This window comes from Tigriopus californicus, chromosome 2 (assembly GCF_007210705.1).
Source record: "Tigriopus californicus strain San Diego chromosome 2, Tcal_SD_v2.1, whole genome shotgun sequence".
In the NCBI taxonomy this organism is placed as follows: domain Eukaryota; kingdom Metazoa; phylum Arthropoda; class Copepoda; order Harpacticoida; family Harpacticidae; genus Tigriopus; species Tigriopus californicus.
The window spans coordinates 13,967,983-13,992,773 of NC_081441.1; the positions used below are offsets into that span (position 1 = coordinate 13,967,983).

General features: G+C 42.0%; 4 protein-coding genes and 1 long non-coding RNA gene across 10 annotated transcripts in view; 3 read left to right on the forward strand and 2 right to left on the reverse strand.

Annotated features, from left to right (window-relative positions):
- Positions 1 to 2,361, reverse strand: part of LOC131890654 (membralin-like) — a 10,380-nt gene extending 8,019 nt beyond the window's left edge. Inside the window, exons 1-4 of one of the 2 annotated variants that reach the window (XM_059240053.1) lie at positions 1,858 to 2,361; positions 1,510 to 1,788; positions 1,189 to 1,433; positions 47 to 192 (exon numbers count right to left, since the gene is read on the reverse strand). In XM_059240053.1, the coding sequence (XP_059096036.1) occupies positions 47 to 192; positions 1,189 to 1,433; positions 1,510 to 1,776 (658 nt within the window). In that variant the 5' untranslated portion in view covers positions 1,777 to 1,788; positions 1,858 to 2,361. The remainder of the gene's footprint in view (positions 1 to 46; positions 193 to 1,188; positions 1,434 to 1,509; positions 1,789 to 1,857) is intronic. The other variant, XM_059240061.1, reaches the window with a different exon arrangement.
- Positions 397 to 1,466, forward strand: LOC131890715 (uncharacterized). Of its 2 annotated transcripts, none has more exons than XM_059240124.1 (2): positions 397 to 734; positions 1,072 to 1,466. In XM_059240124.1, exons 1-2 carry the CDS (start codon positions 483 to 485, stop codon positions 1,168 to 1,170), a joined length of 351 nt encoding a protein of 116 aa, XP_059096107.1. In that variant the 5' UTR covers positions 397 to 482; the 3' UTR covers positions 1,171 to 1,466. The 2 variants fall into 2 exon arrangements, with proteins under 2 accessions (XP_059096107.1, XP_059096113.1); XM_059240130.1 differs by having other exon boundaries at positions 402 to 734; positions 1,093 to 1,466.
- Positions 2,362 to 5,515: 3,154 nt separating the features above from the next.
- LOC131890668 (uncharacterized) lies at positions 5,516 to 24,704 on the forward strand. 4 transcript variants are annotated; one of them, XM_059240093.1, is made up of 14 exons: positions 5,516 to 5,930; positions 9,418 to 9,589; positions 9,653 to 9,782; positions 19,066 to 19,214; positions 19,484 to 19,703; positions 19,814 to 19,955; positions 20,031 to 20,199; positions 20,365 to 20,487; positions 20,651 to 20,695; positions 20,852 to 21,176; positions 21,668 to 22,088; positions 23,477 to 23,708; positions 23,770 to 23,797; positions 23,923 to 24,061. In XM_059240093.1, exons 2-13 carry the CDS (start codon positions 9,517 to 9,519, stop codon positions 23,790 to 23,792), a joined length of 2,052 nt encoding a protein of 683 aa, XP_059096076.1. In that variant the 5' UTR covers positions 5,516 to 5,930; positions 9,418 to 9,516; the 3' UTR covers positions 23,793 to 23,797; positions 23,923 to 24,061. The 4 variants fall into 4 exon arrangements, with proteins under 4 accessions (XP_059096076.1, XP_059096053.1, XP_059096063.1 ...); XM_059240070.1 differs by lacking the exon at positions 23,770 to 23,797 and having other exon boundaries at positions 5,564 to 5,930; positions 23,923 to 24,704; XM_059240080.1 differs by lacking the exons at positions 20,651 to 20,695; positions 23,770 to 23,797 and having other exon boundaries at positions 5,565 to 5,930; positions 23,923 to 24,704.
- LOC131890694 (sodium- and chloride-dependent glycine transporter 2-like) lies at positions 14,436 to 16,631 on the forward strand. The gene has a single exon (XM_059240104.1). The coding sequence runs from the start codon at positions 14,632 to 14,634 to the stop codon at positions 16,432 to 16,434; it is 1,803 nt and encodes a 600-aa protein (XP_059096087.1). The 5' UTR covers positions 14,436 to 14,631; the 3' UTR covers positions 16,435 to 16,631.
- Positions 20,709 to 23,923, reverse strand: LOC131890728 (uncharacterized). Its single transcript, XR_009374341.1, has 2 exons — positions 23,718 to 23,923; positions 20,709 to 22,178 (listed from the first exon to the last, which is right to left on the reverse strand). It is a non-coding gene; the product is annotated as an uncharacterized LOC131890728 (long non-coding RNA).
- Positions 24,705 to 24,791: the final 87 nt, after the last annotated feature.

Consider the following 24,791-nt stretch of genomic DNA (forward strand, 5'->3'; position numbering starts at 1 on the left):
ACAGACTACAACTTTGGCAAAAATTGACGGAAATAGCCAATCTTACCATGCAATGTGATGTTGCTTTCGCCCGCCGTGCTGTTACGGTTTTCATCAAAACCAAGCTTCTCATCTGATAGTCCAGCTGATTGGGTATCACCCGAGCCAGTACCACTTTCGGACTCACGCTCACCGAAGAAGTCCTCAACAATCCTGGAAGAAAACCAAGCAAGTGTCAGTCTTGCAGGAAGAAGCCCCTCAACCATGGTAATGTAATCACTTTTATTTTTTACTTTAGCAGTCGATCACATTGTGGAATATTCTGTTGAACGAAATGTGTGTTCATCTTAAAGGTCCACCAATGACGTTTTAGGAGAGTATCTTTGCCCTAACAAAAAACATGATTTTCATTCTCATAGAAAGCGATTGGAATATTGATTGAAAATCGTTTCCTGATTTTAACCTGGACATCGAATTCACTGGCGAGTTCCTTTCCATAAGCCATGGACAAACGGGCCAAAGCGGGGTATCGACCTTATTACGCCTCTTGGGCGGGTGTGGGCGTCGCCCTGGGATTGGGCACCTACTACCTTTACCGCCAAAACAGACGGGAAAACAGACAGGTCCAAAACGACCAGACATCGAATCCTAGCGAAGCACCAAGATTAGATGAACCAGTTCAAACCCTTCTGGATGTTATTCCTAATGAATGGCAAGAGGTCAAAGAGGCTCCGAAGAAAATGGAAAACTCTGAGGTATTCGAAAAGTGTCCAGTTTGCATGACTTCCAGATTCCTTGACATTAGAAAGACGGGCCAGGGAAATTATGAAATCCTAGAAGAAAACCTCGGCCATCATTTGACTCTCCAGCGTGTCGATGAGTTCGATCCTATTCTTCAAAATTAGACATGAGATGGAGGGAAGCCCCAATCAATTCTAGCACCAAAGTAGGATCAAATTACTCCCGACCTTGTTAATATCGAGGATGTTAATTATTTAATCAAATCTTGGGATAGCGGTTCAAATTTACGTATTGAAGCTGACTGACTGTGAAGGATTTCCTTTGAGACTGGGTATTAAACCATCTTTGAAGGCATGTTTTCTTATTATTCAGACCGAAGCGGACGCCAAAGCGAAGGGTTCATCGGCGGCTTTTGATCGGATCAAGGCTGGCTTCGATCATCAAGACTAAATAACTAACCGCACTCACCCATGGCTGGAGAAAGCGGCTAAAATCATGGCCAATTCATCTTGTTGATGCTGACTTCTCATTTGTAGGCGTCGCTCTTTCTCGTAGCTTTGTTCCAGATCGTAACCGGGAGGTGCATTCCGGAGAATCTCCACCCGGAGGATGCCATCCCGCGGCCAAGTGTCTTTGACCCCTTCCAAGCAATGCACCGGGATCCGCGAGAACGTCACGTGAATGTAAATCAACATCAAGAAGCACAAAATGGCCTGTAAACCAGAATAAAACCTTCCATCATGTCAGTGTCAAATGGTTATCTTCCAGCATCAGCATCTGGTTCCGGACCTTGACCAAGATCATGGTCTCAATGATCCGCCGAATGGGTTTGGGACACATCCGGGCATAGGCCAGGGTGAGTCGATAGAACAGGGTGTGGAACAATCGGTCTCGCACGTTCAACAACGGGTCGCGCACGAACTGAGGCCCATTAGCATTCATCAATACAGGCCCCGGGGGCGGAGCCGGGGCGGGCTGCGGCGCGGCTGTTGGCCCGGCCTCATCAGCCTGGGCTGAACCACCCTCCACCGGAGGCGGTGGTTCCACATCAGCCATGTTGTGGTCAATCTAAAAATGAAACGACATTATGCCCAAATTCAACCATTGGTATCTCGTGCTTAAGAAACCGATACTTACGGCTGAGGCTTAACAGCAGGCGGAGACCGATAAGAATAATAATGACGATGACGATGATTAGGGCATAGGTGAGCGTGAGGGACAATGCGGCCGGGAAGAGGATCGAGGGCTGAGGGGAAGGACTCGGGAGGCCGTTCGGTGATGGATGGAAAGAGACTAATTGCTCAGAAGCTGCTCCACTGCTTACTTCACACGGACTAACTCAGAGGCTCGACCAAGAAGAGACACTCGATAATAGGCTGTCCGTCTGTCTGTCTGTCTGTCTGTCAATCAGGTGTGGAGTGGGCACGTCACGATATGTGGTGTAGGAAAACTGGAAGGGGGTTAAAGCGGCAAATGTCAGATGGACCATGGAAGTTAGGGCTGGGATTCAAGGGTGCAAGTGGCCCCAGGTGGGTTGGGTGAGGACGTTCGTGTCACGTTGAACATTAGAGTGGAGAGCCTGAACTGCTTCTATGAGGCAATCGAGGAATGGCGATGGTCGGAATTGGGCACGGAAATCCAGAACACTTCTCTCGCAACTTATATTGTGCAGTTTTTCTAGATCTCGATTCCACCGAGCTGGGTTTCATTTTGTCTAGTCATCTGAAATAGTGTGATGATCCTCGGTTCAATGGCATTGCTGCACTCTATTCTTTTCGTACGATGATCGAAGGCACTGATGGGACTACTTGAGCTTCAGATGCCTCAAGAACGGACGGATTTCTCACGTCATAGTAGCTGAAATTCCTTTCCAATGAATGCGTAGATAGAAAAAAAAGATCCTTTGCTGACCAATCGTCATGTCGCTTATGCCTAATCCCAACCTAAACAAACGTCTCGCTCAATCCCTACAGATCCCAGATGCTACGGTTCCTAACTCTGGCTTGTAAAACCTGACACCTAATGTGGCACTCTCTGTTGTCAAAGTCCTTAAGATCTTAACCCTGAAGGGCTCGGATGCCAGAATCAATCAGCCTCCCGCCTTGGCCGTACAGCAGACTTTGGCAAAAATTGACGGAAATAGCCAATCTTACCATGCAATGTGATGTTGCTTTCGCCCGCCGTGCTGTTACGGTTTTCATCAAAACCAAGCNTGACACAACTGACGGCATTTCAAACTCTTCACCACCTTGCATGCTCGGTGATAAACGTTATTCTCCACCGATTAGTTGGCGGTGCTCATTTCTAAATTTGTGACAAACTGTTAGAAAGATTTGGAGAGAGAGTTTAAGGGTTATTAATATCGTGTTAGGTTAGGTTGGGTTAGGTTAGGTAAGGTTAGGTTAGGTTTGATAAGGTTAGGTTAAGTTTAAAAAAAGTAGCACCGCCAACTAATCGGTGGAGAATAACGTTTACCATGCTCGGCCATGGTCATTGCTAGTGCTAAGAAGGAAATTCGGGCAAGCTTCACAAAAATGATTATATGCTTCAGAATTTCAGAAGTGATTCTGCGCTCGATGCTGCCATTAGGGTCCTTTGGTAAAACAAGATTTTGGGTTAGGGGATGATTATTGGGATCGAGTCCGAGTTAGTCAACTGCGCTTTTGCTTTTCCCTAGAGAACCGTATGTTGAAGGTAAATAAGATTTTAAGCGATATTTTGTGGACTACCTTACCGCTACTGGGAATGTAATCCCCAGCAATTCAAGGTCGAAAAATTCATGATCTTTATTTGCCTTCAGGGACAATTATTAGGAGAAAGCTCAGGGCTATTTTTTGAAAACACAGTGTCTTCTCTACGTGTAAATATTGTCTATTCGAACCTTTCGAGTCTCTCCAGATCCGAGCAATATGTTTTTGTCCATCGGGGAATATTCCCAGTCAAACATCTTTGGACCTGTTCGACATTTTGCAAACCTGCTGAACTCATTGGAGCTCGATTGGGCGTGGCAAGTTCAAGATGTGACTGAATAAGCGACTTGTGCAGATTGAGCATCGTGATCCTATCTATGAACTAAAAAGTCCTTTGAAAGCCTTTCCCTACGAACCTTCAAATGGATATGGCCATTGAGTTTTCCAAAATATTTTGAGGAACTACGAGTCTTTATCCGTCTGTTCACCCAATTCTATTCAATACCGTGTTACTCTTCGCAACCCAGTAGTAGAATAGAAAGACCTTTACCCGACCACTGCGATCTTACATTTGGCTGCAAAGAAAAACGTTCCTCCCACACAAAGCTTCCAAAAATGTAACCATATTAGTTTCAACTTCTCCTCCTAATGGCTCCCGCAATGTACCTGGAAGAGAACATTTCATATCACCAGAATAATATATCTTATACAAAATTAAGTGCTAGAATGATGAAAAATATACTAATGCGCACAAAAAGGAAAGAGCAAGATTACACAGAAAACGGTGGTAAGTTAATCTAATGCTCCTACTTATTTATGTTTCTTTGCGACTCTCGCTCAGATATAAAGTGTTCAATAAAACTGCACAAAACTGAAAGAACATATTGAAATGAGTTCAGATGTCAATTGAGCTTATTATGCTTAGATTGAGTAAACCGCCATGAAGAACTGGCCTGAGGCAATCGTTTTTAAACGGTCATACTTCTGAGTTAAAGCTGGGACGTTACCCAGAATGAGCATCTGTTCATCCTTATTCATGGTTACCGAAAACATACAAAAAAACACAATCCTTTGTGTTTCAAAGTACTTGATGCTAATATATTACTGAAGTTGTGATTTAGATTCAACTTTGAAAGTACCGTTACTGAAATGTCAGAGCGCTTCGAATCATCCGTTTTACTTTTAATGAAAGACGTTGTTTTACAGACGAAAAGTGGAATCTTTCGCTTTCGTCTGGAAACGCATTGCAAATGTTCCACTTCTCTCGGAGTCATCAGTCATCACATGAATCATTAATGGCGTCTCTTTTCAGAGCTCAAGGGTTCAGACAGGGACTGGTCCCTCTCGCATTCTATGTAAGGCGCTTAAACCCCAGCAAATCCCTTGAAAATAAACTAGCCATCGTGGGGAAATTGTTGCCGACAATTGAGGGTGCGTTTAAGCCATCCATTTGTATTCCCACAAAACACCTGGAAACTGTTCCAAAAAAGGTCAGGCTATGCAAGTTGCCGAGGATGAAAATCGCCAAAACACCCTTGGAGAAGATTAGATTGAACCTGTCTGTCTGATATTGATTGTACACAACTCAACTTTTCCTTACAATGTGATTGAATTCGAGCAAAATTGGAAAGACTCGCATTCAGGTGGAAACAGAAAAGTATGAAGTACTGTCTTTTCGAAGTAAAAACAAGGTTACAAAATTGCCGACGAACAATGAACGCGATACTACATACATCTCTGACTTCTGATTCCAAAACGCCATGGTTTTCCAAACTGGGTCCGTTTCTCCCCTGGGACTAATCGTTCACCTCTTATTCTCTCACACACTCCAAGGGAAAGAAAGGGCGGCAAGGCAGTCCCTGGGAAAGGGTGAATATACCGTGAATTATTATTATGCCAAACCACCCTCTGTCATGTTGATTCCGGTCCCAAGCTCCCAACACACACTCACAGATCCTCGTAACGACACGCTTGTCTACCTTTACGTAATTTCCAACCAAGCGTAAATAAAGAATCAAGCAGCCATCCACTCGACACACGTCAAATGGTTTCGCATTGGCCTTCCTCTGGATTACCGGCAAATGGCGCCAGGACGGGCCAATCATCCTCCAGACCCTCGTCAAGCTTCGCTGCAGTTCCGCCAGGGCAACTATGGGTACGCGCGGCGTGCGCACGCTTAATTCCCTAAAAATCGTGTTTTTTCAGAGCACCTCAATAGTTTTTCGATCCGAGAAAGGTGCATGATTTCGTACTGATTTGCTTTCGGAAGCAAGCACAAACAGTCACCACATTTCACCATAAGAAGGGTGGTTGGACTCATCCTCAGTCGCGAGTTGGATTCCGAAGTGAACACATCCTCTTTTTGAATACCGTGTCATTTTGGTGGGGAAGACTGACAAGACATAAAAGACAGACGGTCTTTTTTCGGCATCGGAGGAAGTGTAATGAGAGCAGGTGTTGTGCGATCGAATCCAAATTGAGTGACTTGGAGAGCTCGGGAGTGGAAGTAGGGGGATTTTGGTGAGTCATTAAACAAGGGAATGCTTAGACAAGTTTTTTAGTCCTATCGTAATTGTTGGACATGATGTAGAAGGGTTGTTGTGCGCTTAATCGATAGTCTAGAGCTCTTTGGGATGAATCATTGGTCTAAACTACCAGGCATTGGTGGATTGAAAACACTATTTCCGAAAGAAATGAAACTTATTTTTCTCAATGTATAATATTTTTTGTACGCTGTACGAGAAATTTTAGCGCAAAGATATTGATGGAATATAAGTACAAATGCAATCCGCATATCTTTGGTCCATCAGAAATGGTCTCTTGCGTAAAAGACTCTGTGCTTCAGATCAAAATCCTTTCAAGGATGAAAACACGCGTCCTGGAATTGCATCTTAAAATGGAATTATTACACGGAGTTTCTGATGAACATATATATCTAGCAACGGTAGAAAATAGATGGCAAATATTTTGATGACATTTGATGTTGCTTAAGATTACTAAATCTTATATCGGCTTTTGAGTTTTTGTTGCAAAAACCACGCTGACCTTCATTTTGCCTTTTTAAATACTACTCTAAGAAGTTTTTCACTTTCAAATCATGCTGCTTTGGCGGAAGTTGTCGTTATCATTTTTGTTTAGGAGTTTGGCAATAGCAATCCTTCCTATCGAATGCATTCATCTACATTTTAGGAGAAAAAAAGTGTACTTGACACACAACAACGCAAGTTTCACCCATTTCATTACTGCAATGTTATATTTGGGAGGACTATTATTAGTATAACAAACACGTGGCCAATTCATACCAAGATTGAAAATGGCAGTTTTAGAGCACGTTTAAGATTCATGCTCATTTTAAATGGAAAACAGTAATCGATTAAAACGACGTGAAATGTTTATGGGAAGAAATGAGACCCGAAAAAAACCAAAGTCTGTCTAGGTCACATTTAAAATTGCTCCAAGTTGCAGATTTCTTTAATCCTCCGAAGAAATGTACAGTATTTATTATTTGCGGATTTGAAGCGTCTCCTAAAGCACTCTAGAACATTGATTCGACGTTTTTCCGAAGATGAGGAGGAACTCTATAAAACATTGCAGTGAGCACAAGAAGCACATTTTGACATTCACGTTATTCCGAGGCCCAACCACTTTCAGTTGGCATAATCAAATCCGTGGCCAAAATATTAAAGCCCGTCATAAGGCAACTCTTATGATGAGTCCGACTCATCAACTGACTTGCATCTACTGCAATGAAATCCCAGCACTTCAGAATGAAAAATATCTTATAAATCTGATGAAGTTTTAAATTCATATGTATACGTATCCGATCCACGAACGAATTACAGTTGGCAGATCTGGCTAGCCTTGATTGTAGTGTTGATCAGAAATTTTAGGCAAAAACTGTTTGACTTAAAAGAGGCTACTGGGAAAAAAGAACAAAACCTGCATACTCTCTACGAAGGGATATTTGAGGAAAGCAAATTATACCGTCGAGGTAACTGGGGTTCTCGGAAAGTATTCTTAAATTAATCAGTAAGTATATGCGTATGTTTGATCATGATATTGTTTGACCAAGTCTCATGCAAAAGGATTCATTCATTATGAAACTACATGGTGCAATCCTCAGTCTAGAAATGTCACATATCCCCAAATCCCCAAAGTACGTACTGTGCGTGTTAAGTGAATTAAATAAAACTTTTCTTTTCTAGACCTTACATTGGTGAAGCTCTATTAATAGAAAAACGGAGATTTTTCCCGTAGCGTAGCTTACTGTGTTTGACATGGAAGTCCAAACAAAAGAGGAGAAAACATTATCATTAGCAGTCCAAAAGGCTAAAAGTGTCTAGGAGTAAATACATCAATGTCTATTTAGCTGATTATTTCAAGATGAGACTCTGTTTGTCATTTTAGTCTCTTGAATCCCCATGTTTTAACCCTCCGCCATATGTTTTGTATAGGAAATTAACTCCTCTAAATGAAACTACATCTAGAAAAGGGGAACCTTTTGTCCAGGGCTAATATTAGTGACAATTTTGAAATTTCGCTGTTTTTAAGTATGCTTTTGATCTTAATACTCTCCAACTAATTTGCATGTTTTACTTTATTGTTGCCATGTCATGTCATGTCATCAAGTTAAAAAGGGTTGCTATTTCAGTAAAATTTTGAATGTTCTTACTACTTTACTCTGTGTTTAAAAATAATTTGAGCTGTAATATTCTTGTCAAAACTTAAAAGATGGTGTAAATTACTTGTGTTACTTTTATATTTATATTTTTAGTTTCAGTTTTATTACTGACTGAACTTCAATGTTCATTCGACGATCGAGAAAACAAGCTGCTTAGCTACATACTATATTCAAAATAGCTGGCATAAAGCGCCCGTATTAATATTAATCCCGGATTTGAGACACTCATCAGCAGAAACTTAGACCATTCAATGGGACCAAAACCGATTAAATCTTACGATCCAAATGGTTTACCCTTGAAACCATGGTTCAACCATCTCAATATATCAGAGGAAATGCTTAATGACCCGAAGACAAGATCCCTGCAAATCTTTAATTTTTCCCGTTCCAATCAATACCAATCTCCGTAATCTGGGAATGATGATTCGGTATCCTCCAAATCTCCATTGATTTCAAAGCAGGAGGAGGACGAGGAGGTGGATTGAGAACCAGGAAATCTTCCTCTGAAAAGGGCCCACATTCAAATGTATGCGTGAATAGCCTGAGCTCAACAGTTTATCTCTTTCTCCTCTTCGTTATTGAAAGGAGTTCAATGTCAAATATTGACGGAATATCAAGATTCCACATGCATGCCGTACTAGTACGTCCTACTCACAGAGTACAACACTACATGATTTTTCTTTCATCAAGCAAATAGGAAGCATTTTTTGTGTTTTTGAATATCCCTGACTACGCCCATTGGTACAAGATCGACAATAAACTACTGTGCGTAAGTACCCCTGTACTTCTGGCAGGGTCGAAGTCAAATTTGATTTGTGCCAATCATCGATTTTCGGAAAAGAACCTCGATTCCGAAGCTCTACAAGTACTCACGGTATTATTGGCCCCGTTGAGTGTCAATCATCAATCAGTTGAATGAACACTGCGTTTACTTACTACGTACGCAGAGTGTACTATTGTCTTGAGATGTTTGTAAAGTACTGTACGTTCATAAAGTATTAGAGAGGGTGAATGACACCGTTCACACCGAAGATTCTTGTGTGTCAAGCACCGTGACAAAACAATGAAAGGAGTAGGATGATACGTCAAGAAAACACCTTCTTTACAGTTCGATCCTCTCCCCCTCGAGGTTATAGGGTTTAGCAACAAACGATTTTGCATTATTGCCCGTGATGCAAACCCGACGTAGATATATCAATAATGCCACGTGCTCCAAGCGAGAAAAAGAAGAAGAGGAGGATGCACCGAAAGGGCAAATTGGAATGGCATTTAATTTGCCAGACAATATTGGAAAAGGTCCAATCACGGATATCCTTTCACTTTCAGGCTCATCATCACAAGGGGATAAAAACCGAGCCCGTCCGAGAATGGGAATAAAATCCTAGTGTCACATTTGCATTTCTACCAGTTTAAATCAAAACCGCCATGGGACCACTCGGCATCAACATTGTCTTTGTCCTGGTTGTATCATTGGCCACTCACACTAAGATCTCGCATGGTATGAAGAAATTATATTTCTCATAGAGTGGGATTGATGCTAATTTTTACGTCGTTGTTCCAGCTCAAAATTGTCCGGGCTCTAATCGGATCGAGACGTTTGACAAAGTTACTGGCGTTACCATAAACGGAGTTCGTCAACGACAGCTCTATACCAGCATTGGCAACACAGTTACCGCAGAATGCAATAATCGGTGAGTGTTGGTTGCACATTTAAATGCTACCACGAGCTCTCACTGTACATTGTACGTAGAGTAAAGTACCGGATGACCGAAAACCATCCTGTGGTTTTGGCGTAGGAAACAAGCTAAACGTTTTCGCGGGAGTGAAGATGAAACTTTTTTTTTGGACTTGTTCGGTGATTATGGTGTTTTTCTTTAATGAGTGGGAGTTGTTAACTGGTTGGAAAAAATGTGAATGCCTTTTGAGAACCTGAGCACTAAATTTCTGAGACAGGGTTATAAAACTCGTACAATATAGATATCTTTCGCTTCATTTCACACGCGTCTTTACGGCATTAAATTTTAACTCTAAACACCGGTGGAAACTACGAAAATTAAAAAAAAACGGTCATCGGCTAATTGTTTCTCCGGTTTTTCCCGAACGGTGGGTGATCGGTGGTTTACAATCTATTTTTCCACGATAAAAATGATTCAGGAGATCAACAATCGTGCTAAGAAACGCTTCGGAAATCCAATTTACCGTGCATGACTAGCTTCAATTCAACGGATCGCCTCCAGTCTAAGTACGTAGAGGAGGGATCACCACTGGCACACTGTCATCTTTTACTGTGCGTGAATTGAACAATGCGGGGTAGTTGTTTTGAACTGAAGTGAGCGACATGAACCAATTTCTAAGTCCTCTTTAGCCGAAAGTTTTCTGTTACGTAATACGACTGAGATGGCAAAGTCTAAAATACGAGGCAATTTCAAGGGCCCCACATTACTCTCTCGCTACTCACTTTGCCCTCAATCATTGCCCTATGACGCTTTCAAATTAGACATGAGAAATATATCATACTCATCCATGCTTTGCCACGGGTATTCTTGAAAGGCTACTCGGTAGGGTTGAAGATATTTTGGCAGTCCTGAAATGGTCAACTGTCTCCTCGTTCAAGTCAAAACTTTGTTCAACTGCCGGTGAGGAACGCATGAACCAAGCTGGAAACGAAAGAGGTTACTTCATTGAGAAAGAGAGGGGGAAAGCAATCCCCAAATTACACTCATTAAATGCAACAAAAGCCAATTTAGAGCGAGGGGCCCGAAAGGCACGAACGGGTTGGAGAGATGGTACAACAGAGATGCCGTCTACAGTGTTGCCACGAAACTCTCTTGGAGAAGCCAACAAATTCACTCGCTAACATAAATCAATTTCACAACTCATCAACATTCTAAGAATACCACTTTTGATTGGTTGTTTACCCATGTATGGCGTTGGGATTCTCTCAAGTATCACCCAACTATAATTGAAGTCATTATCTCCAGTCATTGTTGTGAATGGAGAGTGAGAAAGAGAGAGACAGCGCCATGAGAAGAGGGGTTCAAAATGCTTTCATCATTCAATCACTCATTGTTGAAGAGGAATCCAATTATACTCTTCTCATACTCTCTGTAAATACGTATGTAGCACATCCAAACCACTCCTCTCTATGTCAGCGAGGAAAGAGAGACAAATTCCAACGTTCACTTGAACATTACAAACATTGGCCGGAAGGTCTTTGAACGATGTGGAAAAGGATAGGAGCCTGACAAAAGATCGCAAAAACCCTCGGGCTATCCCAATGTCATTCACGGTTTGCGTTTACCTACATGGACAATCTCCTCGCCTTCATTCTTCATTGTGCTGAGAGTGTCTGATAGGCCGCTAATCTAGAGCCAGAGGACCAATCTGAATCAATAGAGCTAGATCATCAGGCCTGCAACGAATGCTTCTTTTTTGGTCGCTATCATCATCATTATGTTTGCAATTCTTTGCTCATGATTAAAACTAAATTGGAAGGCTTTTGCTTTTATGAGGAGAACAATGGCATCACCGCAAAACCAGACGAGGTATGCGGTTGGTGAACGGGGAGTTGCTTCGAAGATCTTCTTTCACAGTAGAGGGATGTCCAAGACTACCGACGTGGCTTTATTGTGTTGTTTAATACAGCGTTGATCAGCCAATAAGGCAAAATATTGCATTTGAAAGGTGCAGGTGGTACGGCAATAGCCATATTTTTAATGCCCTCACAAATAGTAGCTCTAAGGGAAATTGATGAATCAATAATCTGAATCGATACACAAGATTATGGGTATGTCTCACATGATTCTTCCCTCCTTATTACTTCGTCTTTACTCTTTGTAAAGAACATCGACTTTGACTTCGTTTTCGGATCACATCATTTCTAGAGGGAAGAGGGACATTCGGTCAGATCTGGAATGTGTGAACTTAATCCGCACAAACCATTTCATACAACGATTAAAACCAGAGCAGTTTAGAAAATCGAGTCGGCCATTGTATACCAATTGGTTCCACAAAATGGGACAATGCACCAAAGTGTGAGTGACTTTTCAATAAGTCAGTTAGTTGCACGAGATAATGAGCTTGTGTTCCAAGATTGCATTATGCAACAAGAAAAGATAGCCGAAACATCAATTTTGAAGTCTTTTTAAGCCTACTGCTACTGCATGCGTAGAAACGCATAAAATGACTTCTATCTCCTTTTCGACGCTAAAATGCGAAATTCAGGGCAAGAAAAGGTATTTCAAAGCGGATTCCAAAAAGTTCCTGACTTTTGATTTTATTAGCATCCAGAGGATACTGAGGAAGTAAGCAATATTTATCCTTGGCTATTTTTACACATTACGTGGATGAATAAAAAAAAAATAAACCGTTTGCCGGGATTCTCCATAACCAAAAAATGAAGTTATTCAGCATGAAATTATCCCAAAACCGTCCTCCAACACATGTAGGTAGTAATTCAAAGGTTACCATCATCACATGAACAAGAACAGAGCGTTTAATTAAAAAGTCATTTTCCTCTCTTTCAACACTATAAAAGACGTGTTTTCGCCGAGCAAAACGTATAAGACGCAACTGAGACAGACTTGTCACCATCTTCAGTGCATTAAGTCATGGAATCGCATGATTTATGATCCAGCACTTGGACGGAAAAGGTCCCTCTTTGGTCGGCCTATTCAAACGTAACACTGACCTGACCCTATTTATAAATGGCAAACTATCAACCTTCTTTTGTGTTGCTCATGGTAATCATCCGTCTACCCTTTGACTTTTGGCTCCCATGAAATTTATCATTGCTCATATTCATTAATATGGAGGGTGCGCTATGGCCGAAGACGGTCGTAATTGAGGCCCTTGGAGAACACCATTTCCTGTCTTGCTATCTCCTTGCATTCTCCACTCTTGCAAGTCGGCTTCAAGTACGCTCAAGGTCATTTAAAACAAGACTCTTTCTTACTCAATTAAAAACTCGTCCAGCAATTGTGCTCTCCATTTTATAAGTGTTGTGAAGGTACTTTATCGAATGCAATTAGGGCTCCGAACCCTGTATTCCCAGGAGCCCTGATCACGGAGGAGTCGTGCAAGGGCATCATTAATTATTTCTACACGTTGAACTCCCTAATGTGAGGATGTAGTATATGCATCATTATCAGACCGCTTGAAGGTGTCTAGAGTCCTAGGTAGTGCCATACATACAACTGTAGGTACATGCTCCTTAGCATGATCTCCCTTCATTTGAACCTAAATAATGACAGCATTTTTCTCGACTCGAGTTTAGGAATCAAAGCGAAAAGTTCGACACTTTAGATCTGGACTTTTGAAATATGTTTCCTCCACTCCAAGGTTGGCTTTAGTGGAGCAATGAACAGCCCATGAACAGTAATAGATTACCATTTCCTCGGGGCGCAATCACGTTTATGTCCAAAATCCAGGATTGCCTGTGCTATACGTTCACTTCTGAGCATTACAAAACACGCCTTTGTACTTGGATCTTAGCGGAGACCAACAGATTCAACGGACGCATTAATAAGTATTGCCGATTTTTGGACGGCACACAATATCTACGCGCACTTTGTTTTTCATACCTTTGACGAATACAAAATGATTCTAGACCGATCTATCAAGTTGGCCACGGTGTTGATGCATCCTCAAATACAACAAGCTTTTGTGGATAGAGATCAAATTGCTGTTGCACTTGAAAATGACAGGAATCATGGCAATATATACGGTTGGAAATTCTTCGCACATCAAAAGTACATGTCATTGATTTGAAGATCCATTCATTCAGGAGGGCTAAGAAGGGATGTTAATCTTGATGAGCCTGTTGTTATTGAAGTCTATCAACAAATTCTTTCTGAAGGGCTGTCAAGAACTTGAGTGGAAAGACATTCATGACGGGATCCGTTCGCAATCTGCCAATCAAATTAGGATGTGTGTGAACTCATTGAACATGATTGCTTGACATCAGAGCTTGTCTTTGTTTTGAGAAACCCTGTCAAAACAGTGCCTGAATCAATCAATGATTGACCATCCACCAAGACGAGGTTAAGATTTTGAAGTACTTCTTGGCTTTGCAATTGCATTTGGGGAGCCTTCTTACCCATTTACTCATCCCTAATTGTGTTCAACTATCGCCAAGCATTGTGCGAAATATGCGTCTCGAGATACCAATTAATTAACGAAATCAAACTTGAGGCGTCTCGCAGCAATGTTCTTTCGTCAATAGTAAAAGGGGTCATGAATTGCACCTTGATTGGGAAAACCCCACAGTAAAAGTGGGGGTTCCCTAATTCCATCTAACTATTGTGGTGGTGAGTGGGGGGGAAGGGAAATCCAGTTGGTCCAGTCAATTGACCTGGATAAACTAACTAACGAAGGATTTCTTAGAAATGCCTGGGGCTATCTGATAAGCTTTGAAGGAAGTGCAGTACTGCAATATCTCATTTGACATTCTGACACTAACGAGGAATCACGGCTCAAACAACCTGGGCGTAAATTAGTTTCAGTCGTTGACAACTTGACCTCTGAAGACAACTCTTAAAAATGGAGATCCAACCTCAGGAGCCTCAGGAGATTCATACCAATGAAGGATTTGAAAAAGATTCACCCTCAAGTGGACCGATCAGCATCAACCACCCCAAGGAGGTCAAACTCTCTGACTTGGACAAAGATCCCGAAGAGAGGGAGAATTGGGGCAACCAATGCGACTTCTTCTTGTCGGCCTTAGGCTATGCCGTGGGCTTGGGCAACGTGTGGCGGTTTCCAATGCTGGCCTATCAATACGGCGGAGGCGCTTTCCTAATTCCTTACACTTTCATGCTTATTTTCGTTGGATTGCCGTTGTTCTTCATGGAGTTAGCCTTGGGCCAGTATTCTGGGGCTGGGCCGACGAGGCTATTCGGCCGCTTAGCGCCAGCTTTCAAAGGTCTGGGCTTCGGAATGATGGGAGCCACCTTTTACGTGGCCATCTATTACAATGTCATCATTGCGTGGGCCATCTACTATTTGGCGGGAAGTCTGAACTTCTTCCAAGACCTGCCATGGAACAGTTGTACCTCAGATGCGTGCTTCGACAATGGCACCTTGAACAACGCCCAGAACAATTCCGTCTCGGCACCTCAAGACTACTTCAATGTTGGTCTGTTGGGCATGGATTGGGACACGAGTTTCTGCAACTATGGTAGCATCAGATGGCTCCTTGTGCTTTGCCTTTTCTTTGCTTGGTTCATTGTGGGCGGAAGTCTGATCAAGGGGGTGCAATCCTCTGGGAAAGTGGTGTATTTTACGGCGCTGTTCCCTTTCGTGGTACTGTTCATCCTCTTTGTTCGAGGCATTTTTCTCCCTGGGGCATTGGAGGGAATCTACTTCTATGTCAACCCGGACTTTTCCCAACTAGCCAATGTTCAGATTTGGCAAGCGGCTGCAACTCAGATATTCTATTCCTTAGGACCAGCCTTCGGCGGTCTCATCACATTATCAAGTTACAACCGCTTCGACAACAATTGCCATCGAGACGCCGTTCTGATCGCGTTCTGCAACTGTGGAACCTCCGTGTTTGCTGGATTTGTCGTATTTTCCATTCTGGGCTTCATGGCCCACATCAAGAACCTAGCCATTAAAGATGTAGTAGCTGGGGGTCCTTCTTTGGCCTTTGTGGTCTTCCCCGAGGCCGTTTCGGCCATGGCGGGATCGCATTTCTGGGCCCTTCTGTTCTTCGTCATGCTCATCACTTTGGGACTGGATTCGATGTTCACCTTGGTGGAAACTCTCACAACTGCGGCCATGGACCACTTCAAGTCCCTCCGACCCTACAAAGGTCACACCGTGGCTGCCACTTGCTTGGTAGGGTTTTTCTGCGGCATTCCCATGTGTTTCCCGGGGGGCATCCACCTATTCACATTATTAGACAGCACCTGCGCCTCATGGAACATTATCCTATTTGCTTTGTTGGAGGTGATTCTCATTGCCTGGGTCTATGGGTTCAACAACTTTTTTAACAACATCCAAGAAATGGGAATGCGTATGCCAAATGTGGTTAGATTGTATTGGACCGCTTGTTGGACTGTTATAACGCCCTTAATCCTTCTTGCCATCCTCATTGGACAATGGGTCCAGTTTAAACCAGTAGAAGGAGTGAATATGGACAAGTCTGCTTATGTATTCCCTGGATTTTTCCAAGGTATGGGGGTTCTCATTGCGTGCTCGACTGTTATCCTCTTGCCGTTGCTGACTGTCCGACAGTTTCTGAAACGGAAATACGCCAACAAGCCCGTTGGTCGAGCCATGTTCAAAACAACACCGAAATGGAAGCCCATCAAGAGTATAGGGAACTCGTTCTCAATTTAAGACTCATTCAACTCAAAAAAGGCGTTTGTCCGTCCATCCAGTTATTAGTTCTGGGGAATGCTTCGGAACTCTTGAAAGTCATGAACGGCCTTGAATGGAATTAGAGTGGCCACATCCCTCATTCAACGCCCGTCGAACTCTCTATCTATCAATCAATCCTTACATTGTTCAGCATTAAAATCCCATTACTCATCTTCCCTGGCGAACTTTTTTCTCGATCTCACCCACAATTTGTTGTCTATTATGTAATAGGAGGGAGAGACTGCTTTAAGAATTTCCGATTGCAATTAGTTCTACTCATTACAAGATTTCATTGAGCCACAATGGACCGCGACAATCGATTATTTTGGTCGCCTCAAGTTGGCTTAATTGGATTCGAAGAAACGGCAACGCTTCTTGACAAAGACAAAACAAACCGGCTCTCAATGGGATGGATGGATGAGTTTGCGATATTGTCTGTCGAATGAACGATTTGTGACAAACCCAATGACGACAGACGAATAGTTCAAGAGGTCTCCTACTAATTGCATCCATGTTTCGCCCTTCTTTGTTTATGTTCCATGTCATCATTAGATACGTAGGCATATTGACCTCCGGAATGCTTCAATTGTTGATTCCCAGGGGTAATTACTCAACATCCAGGACTAATCTATCTCAATTTCAATTCGCTGCTTCCGTTTTGTCGTTTGGCACCGCGGCAAAGAATTGCTCATTGAATAATGGTGGGTGCCTCCTCGTCTGGCAAAGTAACAATCTTTTCGTATTACGTAACGAATTCAAAGTTACTTATGCTTTTTTATCTGAGATTCATGCAAGCATGACCCTCTTCGGAAGTTCGATGATCTCCCTTTGTTTGCAAAACAACAGGCTAAACGCGAATATCAACACGAAAACTATCCGCGCCTCCAGGGTCGCCATATGTTCATCCCCAGTGACAAATTGATACTAAACCATTGGTTACAATCATTGAGGTATGATGCAGCTTATGCAAAACCGTTTAAGGGCTTCAGCTTCTGTAGGTGGTCTGTCTAACCAACGAGGTATAAAACCAATGCAAATGTGGAGATAAGGCGAGCAATGAACTGATTGTCTTAGAGCTTGGTTGAGTAGCACTTCCTCTTAAATCGGTTTATTGGCGCTCTGAACGAGACCAAAGAACGTTTGAGTCTTTGTCATTCAATATGATCTTGCGTGCCAAACAAGCTGGTAAATGCCCCGCATAAATGGCCGCGAATCTGGACAAACGCCATAAGGGTCGCAAATTCAAGTGTTTGTTCGGGAGCTACAGAAAAACTTAGATGAATGAATAATTGTCGAAACTGTGAGATGGCCGATCATCTATGTATATGTTCTGATTTCATGGCTCATTGGCTTTCATATTTCCTATTTGGATAAATTGTGACACAATTGTGGATCTCTAGAAAAAAAAATCCCACTTGAGTTATTTCTAGCATTGTTTCCTTTGATATAAATAGATTTAGCAATACAAAGCAAATAGAGGTGGCTCATAGCTATGGCGGGACAGGATTTGATTTTTTTTGGCAGACCATTATTTGAATATGATGGTTAAGATGAAAATTAAAAGGGATGAATGAAGTTCAGCATGGAATGCTACAGATATAGTACATTGTTATGTCCCAAAGGACACACCCCTAATCCAATATACACGGAAGGTTGTATCTTCACGTCCGTTCTATTCAAGATCAAGATTAGGAGAGAGAGAGGTAGAGAGATAGAGAGAGAGAGAGCAATAGAGAAACAGAGAACAGGACAACTGCATATGCGTATGTGCATGCAATACAAGTATACACCTGGTTCCCTGTTGTAACTAAACACAGTTAAAGCCACTCACCAAAACTCAAGACGAAATGCTATGTTTCATTTCAATGGTATTGGGGACTGGATTACATTTCTTCTATCGATTGGAAAAGCCTGTGAAAATTCAAACCAAGAAGATGTATTCTGTGAAAGCAAAAAAACAGACCAGATTGCACATTTTATGTCTTTACTTTTCACGAGTAATGACTAAAATCGATTGTTGTGGAATGTCTTGAATAAGGAGCTACAAGTTTGGAAATAAACGCATTCTAAGAATGTTATTGAAAAGTCGGCTTTCATTGGTGCATTTTGATGTATTAATCCCTCATAACAACAAAAGGCTAAAAGTTGTTGAAATGAATCAAAACGATTCTGAAGGAAATTTATCCAACTCCCTCAAAGAAATTTATCCAAATCCTCTTTCTAACTCTAATTTTCATGAGCTACAACTAACCTTTTGGTTGAGAAAAAAACATTTTTTTTTATTCGGCCCAAAAAGAGTTTAACAAACCCTTCTTTTCAAAATATATTCCTGGTGACGATGGAAGGCAATTCAGCTCAAATTTCCCCGTTTTGAAATGTACAGTCAATGTGTTTTAAAAAAATCAAACCAACACTCTTTCACGTGGTCAAATCATTTGCTTAGACATCCATGCTGAACAAGGAGGCTCGCATTGTCGTTTGATGGAATGATTTTCAAATCTGCAGTTTGTTTCCCACATTAATCATGCCAACGAGCATGTGGAATAAACTTAGTGACAATCTAAATGACAGCCATTTGGTTAATATATGACAATTCCAACATGATTTCAGCTGCCGATCATTTCCGAATTGCACCGGATTTCTCATTAACTATGAGGATGAGGCTTGTTATCGAATGGAGACCAATGTGGAGGACATTCGTGCAAAGATCGTGCCAACAACTGTAAAATCTAACTACTTTGAAAAAGTCTGCCTAAAGGGTAAGAGTCAAATAGATCTGATTCATTTTCTATTTGTTATGCATGACATTCGACCTTAAATCTAATTGCTAATCTATTCACTAAATGATCTTAAAGTTAAACGAAGATCTCAATGAGCAATAATGCCGTTGCCTCCAGATTTGGCCATACATCTTAATAGTGAAAATTGTACGCCTCTGCACTACACAACAATGCAGTTATTGTCATTTTAAATGCATCTCATTAAGATTTTCTTTACCTCGCTTTTGAAACTCTGTTCTCATGTTTAGGGCCCGGCTGTGATAAGGCTTGGATCTTTGAACGCGTTCCCGGTTTCGAATTGGACGGATACGACGATAAGACCATTGAGAATGTGGGAGACCGCGTGACTTGCCAAGACTTATGTCTGGATGAGACAAAGCTGCCTTGCCGATCGATCGAGTATGATTATTCCCAAAAGGTCTGCCGTCTCTCCACACAAACCCGAAGATCGCAACCCGCATCCTATAGGTACCAATATAATATTATTCCCCGGAAAACCTCGTTTTTTACACCTTCGACTGGCCACAATATTTAGAGAACCAATCTGGTTATACAGTAACCCCTTCGATTCGCTTTAGACCCACCACTGACGACGTGGATTACTTGGAAAACCAATGCCAACCCGAGCCCACGAGCGATCAAGCTTGCCATTACCTCGAGTACGACAATCAAGATCTCGGATATGCGGATCTTCAGAGTAAAGCCACCTCCAAAGACGAGGTACGAAATCCCGATCTGTTGACTAATTTACGTACAGAGTGCAGTGTGCAGTACAGTATTTCTTTCAAATGTTAGTGCGAGAAACAGTGCGATAGCACGATTGTGTTCAATTGCCGGTCCTATACGTTTTTCCCGGAAACTTCAGTGTGTCGCTTGAGTGGGGATGACAACATTTCAGCCGGACCCACGGCCCTCGAGATCCGAGAAGGGGCCAATTATTACCAACGGGCACCCTGTGTTGATTGTAAGTATTTGGCCTCGAAATGCATGAGGTGCCAAAAGAATGATCGGTTTTTCTTGCACATGACATGAACTGTCCAAGCTCGTTGGCTCCTTCTGTCTCGAACATCTTTCAATCGATTTCAAAAACCATCTTGAATGTCCATTTGTACGAATGTATCTCTTATAGCTATGCATCCCCTCAAATATGCTACTACTACTACTACTACTAATGAGTCAGAGGGGAATCTCCGGCGATTTCCCCGACAGACTAGCGAGGAGACCCCTCCGTCTAATCAGATTGACGATGAAGGTATACTATGGTTCCTGAGCACCTTGTCCCTTATTCCACACAGACTAGCCTTCAATCGTTGTCCTTCTATCTTTTGCTATTGTCTCACACCCTTCAAACGACGCCTTCAACGACTTTGGTAACCCGTCTTGTCTTCCATCCGAGTCTTCTCTTCATCTTCTAGATCTCTTTGACTATGACTACAATGACACTGCACCCATCTTTAACCGTGAGTCTATCTGTATCAGACATGAGGGTTTATCGCACAACGACCATAAAACTCACTTGGCATTTTCACCTTAAAAACGCACCCCGATTTCCATGTCCCTCTGGGTATTATTACACAGACTCCAGCAGAAGGTCTGATCGCTTGATTTCTTGACAGTGAGTCTGGTTTGCACGGCCACGTCCATGACCATCACTCTGAACACAGAGGAGGCGTTCACGGGGAAACTCTTTGCTTTCCGCAATCCAAAGCAATGTGCAATTAGAGGGACGGGAACCACGCAGACGGCCTTGACATTTGAGTATGAAGATCCCAATCAGAGGTGTGGCACGGAACGCGAGGCCGAGGGCGTGTTTACCAATACTATCGTGGTCCAACATCATCCAATCATCCAGCAGAAAGGCGATCGAGCTATCAAATTGTACTGCTTCTTCGAGATTGCGGGCGACAAGGTGGTCACCAACAGCTATGACGTCATTGCCGAGTAAGTGATGATGGATTAGACTTTTTTTCTTCTCTTTCATATCTTCATCCAGTAGAATACAGTACTACCTCAAGCATGACCGATTAGCTGACTGGAAGAAAAATGACTAACATACATACATATGTGAAGGCAGTTGTTCTCACAACACCGCCATGTTGAGAAGGGGGCGTTTAGAAACCGCAAATATCGCTTGAAATATCTTCGATCATCTTCCAAGATCACAAATAGGACAGCTTGCACATGTTGTTGCTCTTTAAGTTCGTTGGCATGGTCTCTGTGTATGCGTTGATTGTATTGTTGCATGTGAATTGTTTGACTAATAATAATAGCCTTTGTTCTTCTCCTTTGTCCTTCTCTTACGTTTCACTTCATTCTGTCCGACCACCTCTTTTGACGACTAACCCCGACCTTCTACTCTCGACCTTTGCATCCATTGGCTATCCGACCCACTTTCTCTCTTTCCACGTCTTCTAAATCAGAAATGTTTATAGAACCGTGGACGGGGCAGGCCCTCGGGACCCGTCCGATCCCAGAAGCGATCCTGGGATCCCCACGTCCATTGTCAATGGGACTGCTCCTCAGCCTCAAGTTCTCTTGCGTATCGTCAATGCTGAGGGCCAGGATATCACGGGCACCAAATTGGGCGAGCCCTTGTTCCTACGTATCGAATTGGATGGCGAGAGTATCTTTGACATTTTCGCCCGGAATCTAATCGCTCAAAGTGGCTTGGATGATGAAGAGATCAAACTCTTGGATGAAAGGGGTTGTCCCACCGACCCGGTTTTCCCGGGACTGCGCAAGGAAGAGGAAACCGGAGCCTTGCTCGGCCGCTTTGAGGCATTCAAGTTCAGTGAAACTTCAGTGGTCAACTTTCAAGTGAATGTTCAATTCTGTCAGGATCGTTGCAATCCCGTAAGTGATAAAATCGATCGTCCCATCCACATTAGCAGAGTGTTCATAATTAGTTAATCAACAGGTTTTCCAATTGCGTGATGAGTAGACCTAAAAAAAGAAGTTAAAAGCCTTAAACCAGGGTTTTTACCATTTTCGGCCAAATTTTGGCCAAATCACCTAAATTTTTCATGCTCACGTGTTAAAAAAAACTTTGAAAAAAACGGAAAACAAACTTGTAATATGGTTATAAATATGAGCAAACCTTTTGATGAGATAAAAAAATGGTCACTTTGCACCAAATCCAAACTGACTTAATGGACAAAAATCTCATGACATCTAACCATGCATCTACTATTTTATTGCCATGATTTTTTTCAACAAATGAGAAAATATGTTATCTTCTGTTGAGCACTCCTTTGACAAACTTTAAATTTTTTACGTTTTTTTGAAAATTTTACTCTATTTTTCACCTTTTTACGACTGATTTTGTTACCTTGTTTCTCCCTTTTTGTCCATTTTTGGCACCTGTTACTTACCTTTTTTGCTAATATTTTCACCTTTTTCTACGGTCTAATGATGAGTTAAAGAAACTGTCAAAATGAACTATAAGCGCCTTTTAATGTCGAAAAAACGAAAAAAAGAGGCTTTTTCCACAAATATACTCTGGACTACTCAACATGTTCACTAAATTAAGTAGGCTTGTAACTGAGAGAGTTTGCTTGCACTTAAGCTGCAGTGATTTGTCGCTTTGAAAGCCTTTCAAAAATGAAGGCTGACAATGCAATAAACAAAAATCGACCAACAGAAAAAGGTTTCAAAAAAGTGAAGTTTTGGGAAAGATAGCTAAATTTTTACACAACGATTTTACTTGTGGTATTTTTGTTGCTCGTGACAATGATAACAAATTAGAAGTTATGGTGTCCTAAATGTATTACGTGTTTTATCGTATTTTATCTCAACCAAAATTGTACCATTACTAGTTTGCATACCTAGTTCAATTATGGACTTCATTTCTTGTATTATACCGTTCCATCTTTAATTTCATACTTTCATTTTAAATTTATTATCTTTTAACAGGTAGGTTTAAAGAATTTAACAAAATATTTTCGATTTTACCATTTCAGTTCGTGCCCTAGAATTGTATTAGTGACAATTACGTAGAGAATTATGTGAGTTTTATTGTTGCAATCTAATCTCACAGGATAAAGCAACATGCAAATCTTGCAATTGATTTACTGAACGAATTGGACGTTTTATTTAGTTGTTTGTATTCACGACAAACCATTTAGTACTAATGTGTACCAAAAATTACAAAAATCGAATAATTATTTTTAAGACAACTAAATAACTGCCTATGCCCCCACCCCTTGATCCTTACTGGGTATAAAACTTAGAAACGTTCTTAGGTGGATTGTGGAGAGGGCGTGCAATCATTTGGAAAGCGCCGAAGAAGGCGTGACACTTCGAATAAAACCGAGATCCCTGAGGAACTGGCTGAAAAGCTAGTGTATGACCCGGATTTGAACCAGGAGATCATTTACTTCGCCACTCCCCTGAGGAAGCAGATCCGCGTGGATTCAGGCACCAAAGTGGACGAGTTCAAGGACGAATCCGAAATTAGAACGGCCGGCAATGGAGGTAACTGACCTTGATCTCAATTTGCTTCTCCCTCAAATGTGAGACTCTCTTTCTTTAAAAGCCATCATTGTTCATACATTGTAAATGAGGTAAAACTTCAAGTTTTGCATTGTTGATTCAGCTGTCGCACAAATATGTCACTTGAGCAAAGATCTCACTTTTCTGCGCCGCAAAATCATAACAAGGCAACCATTAATGAATCTGTATTTTCCAGTGTTTGTTGAAGGCGAGTTCGAGGCGGATGACGTTTTTTGTGCTAGTTGGACCGTAGTCATCGTCACTGCGGCCGCATTTGTGTTCCTTCAATTCTGTATCCTCGTGGTGTGTGTCCTCTGTATATTTGCCAGCCGTCGATCTCGCAAGGAAGAGTATGAAGAGCATTATGCGGCAATCCGGCGGGATCATCCATCATCTACTCTGTCGCAGAGCGGTCGATCTGAGAGCTTGTACCAATTGTCTGGCAGCACCTATGGACCGGTCATGGTTCGTCCCGTGAGCCCCCAAGGTCCTCATCCAGGATTGCCAGGTATGGTCAATACGGCTCATTACGTCCGAGGATCTAGCTCACCCAAAAGCACTCTAAGATCGCTGCGGACTTCCTACCGGGACTAGCGGATCCCTGGCATTATTACTGTGGGAACGAGGATCAAATCAAGGGCATTTCTCATTCCGAGACCGTTACCAACGAAAACGAAACATTACACTAAGTGCACTGAATGGAAAAAGTGCGCTTGCAAAATGAAAAAAGATTAAAAATGCAACCTACTACTATCGTACTCTATACCAAAGCGGCCATTTCCCCACATTTCTGACCTTGTACATGTTCCTGTGGACGGTCACGAATGATAAACAAGTAAAAGATGTTTTGATTGTGTACCGAAGATATCAGATCACGCCCAGTGAGAGCTAAGAATGATTGTTGACCCCGAACTAAGTCTTTCTGAATTGAAGTGCTTGTGAATGAAGAAAGCTACGTCAATAAACGAAAAATCGGTTGATGTTATGAAACTCTTCCTGTTGAAGAATAATATTTTTAACAGAATCGATTATTGAAGCTTGGAAATGTTTCTGTTTTTTTCCTGA

Coding starts and splice junctions, on each gene's coding strand:
- LOC131890715 (XM_059240124.1), top strand. CDS start 483: ATGGACAAACGGGCCAAAGCGGGGTATCGACCTTATTACGCCTCTTGG. Junction 735..1,071: donor AGAAAATGGAAAACTCTGAG/GTATTCGAAAAG, acceptor CCATCTTTGAAG/GCATGTTTTCTTATTATTCA.
- LOC131890668 (XM_059240070.1), top strand. CDS start 9,517: ATGGGACCACTCGGCATCAACATTGTCTTTGTCCTGGTTGTATCATTG. Junction 19,704..19,813: donor TCGCAACCCGCATCCTATAG/GTACCAATATAA, acceptor GATTCGCTTTAG/ACCCACCACTGACGACGTGG. Junction 20,488..20,650: donor TAATCAGATTGACGATGAAG/GTATACTATGGT, acceptor TTCATCTTCTAG/ATCTCTTTGACTATGACTAC.
- LOC131890694 (XM_059240104.1), top strand. CDS start 14,632: ATGGAGATCCAACCTCAGGAGCCTCAGGAGATTCATACCAATGAAGGA.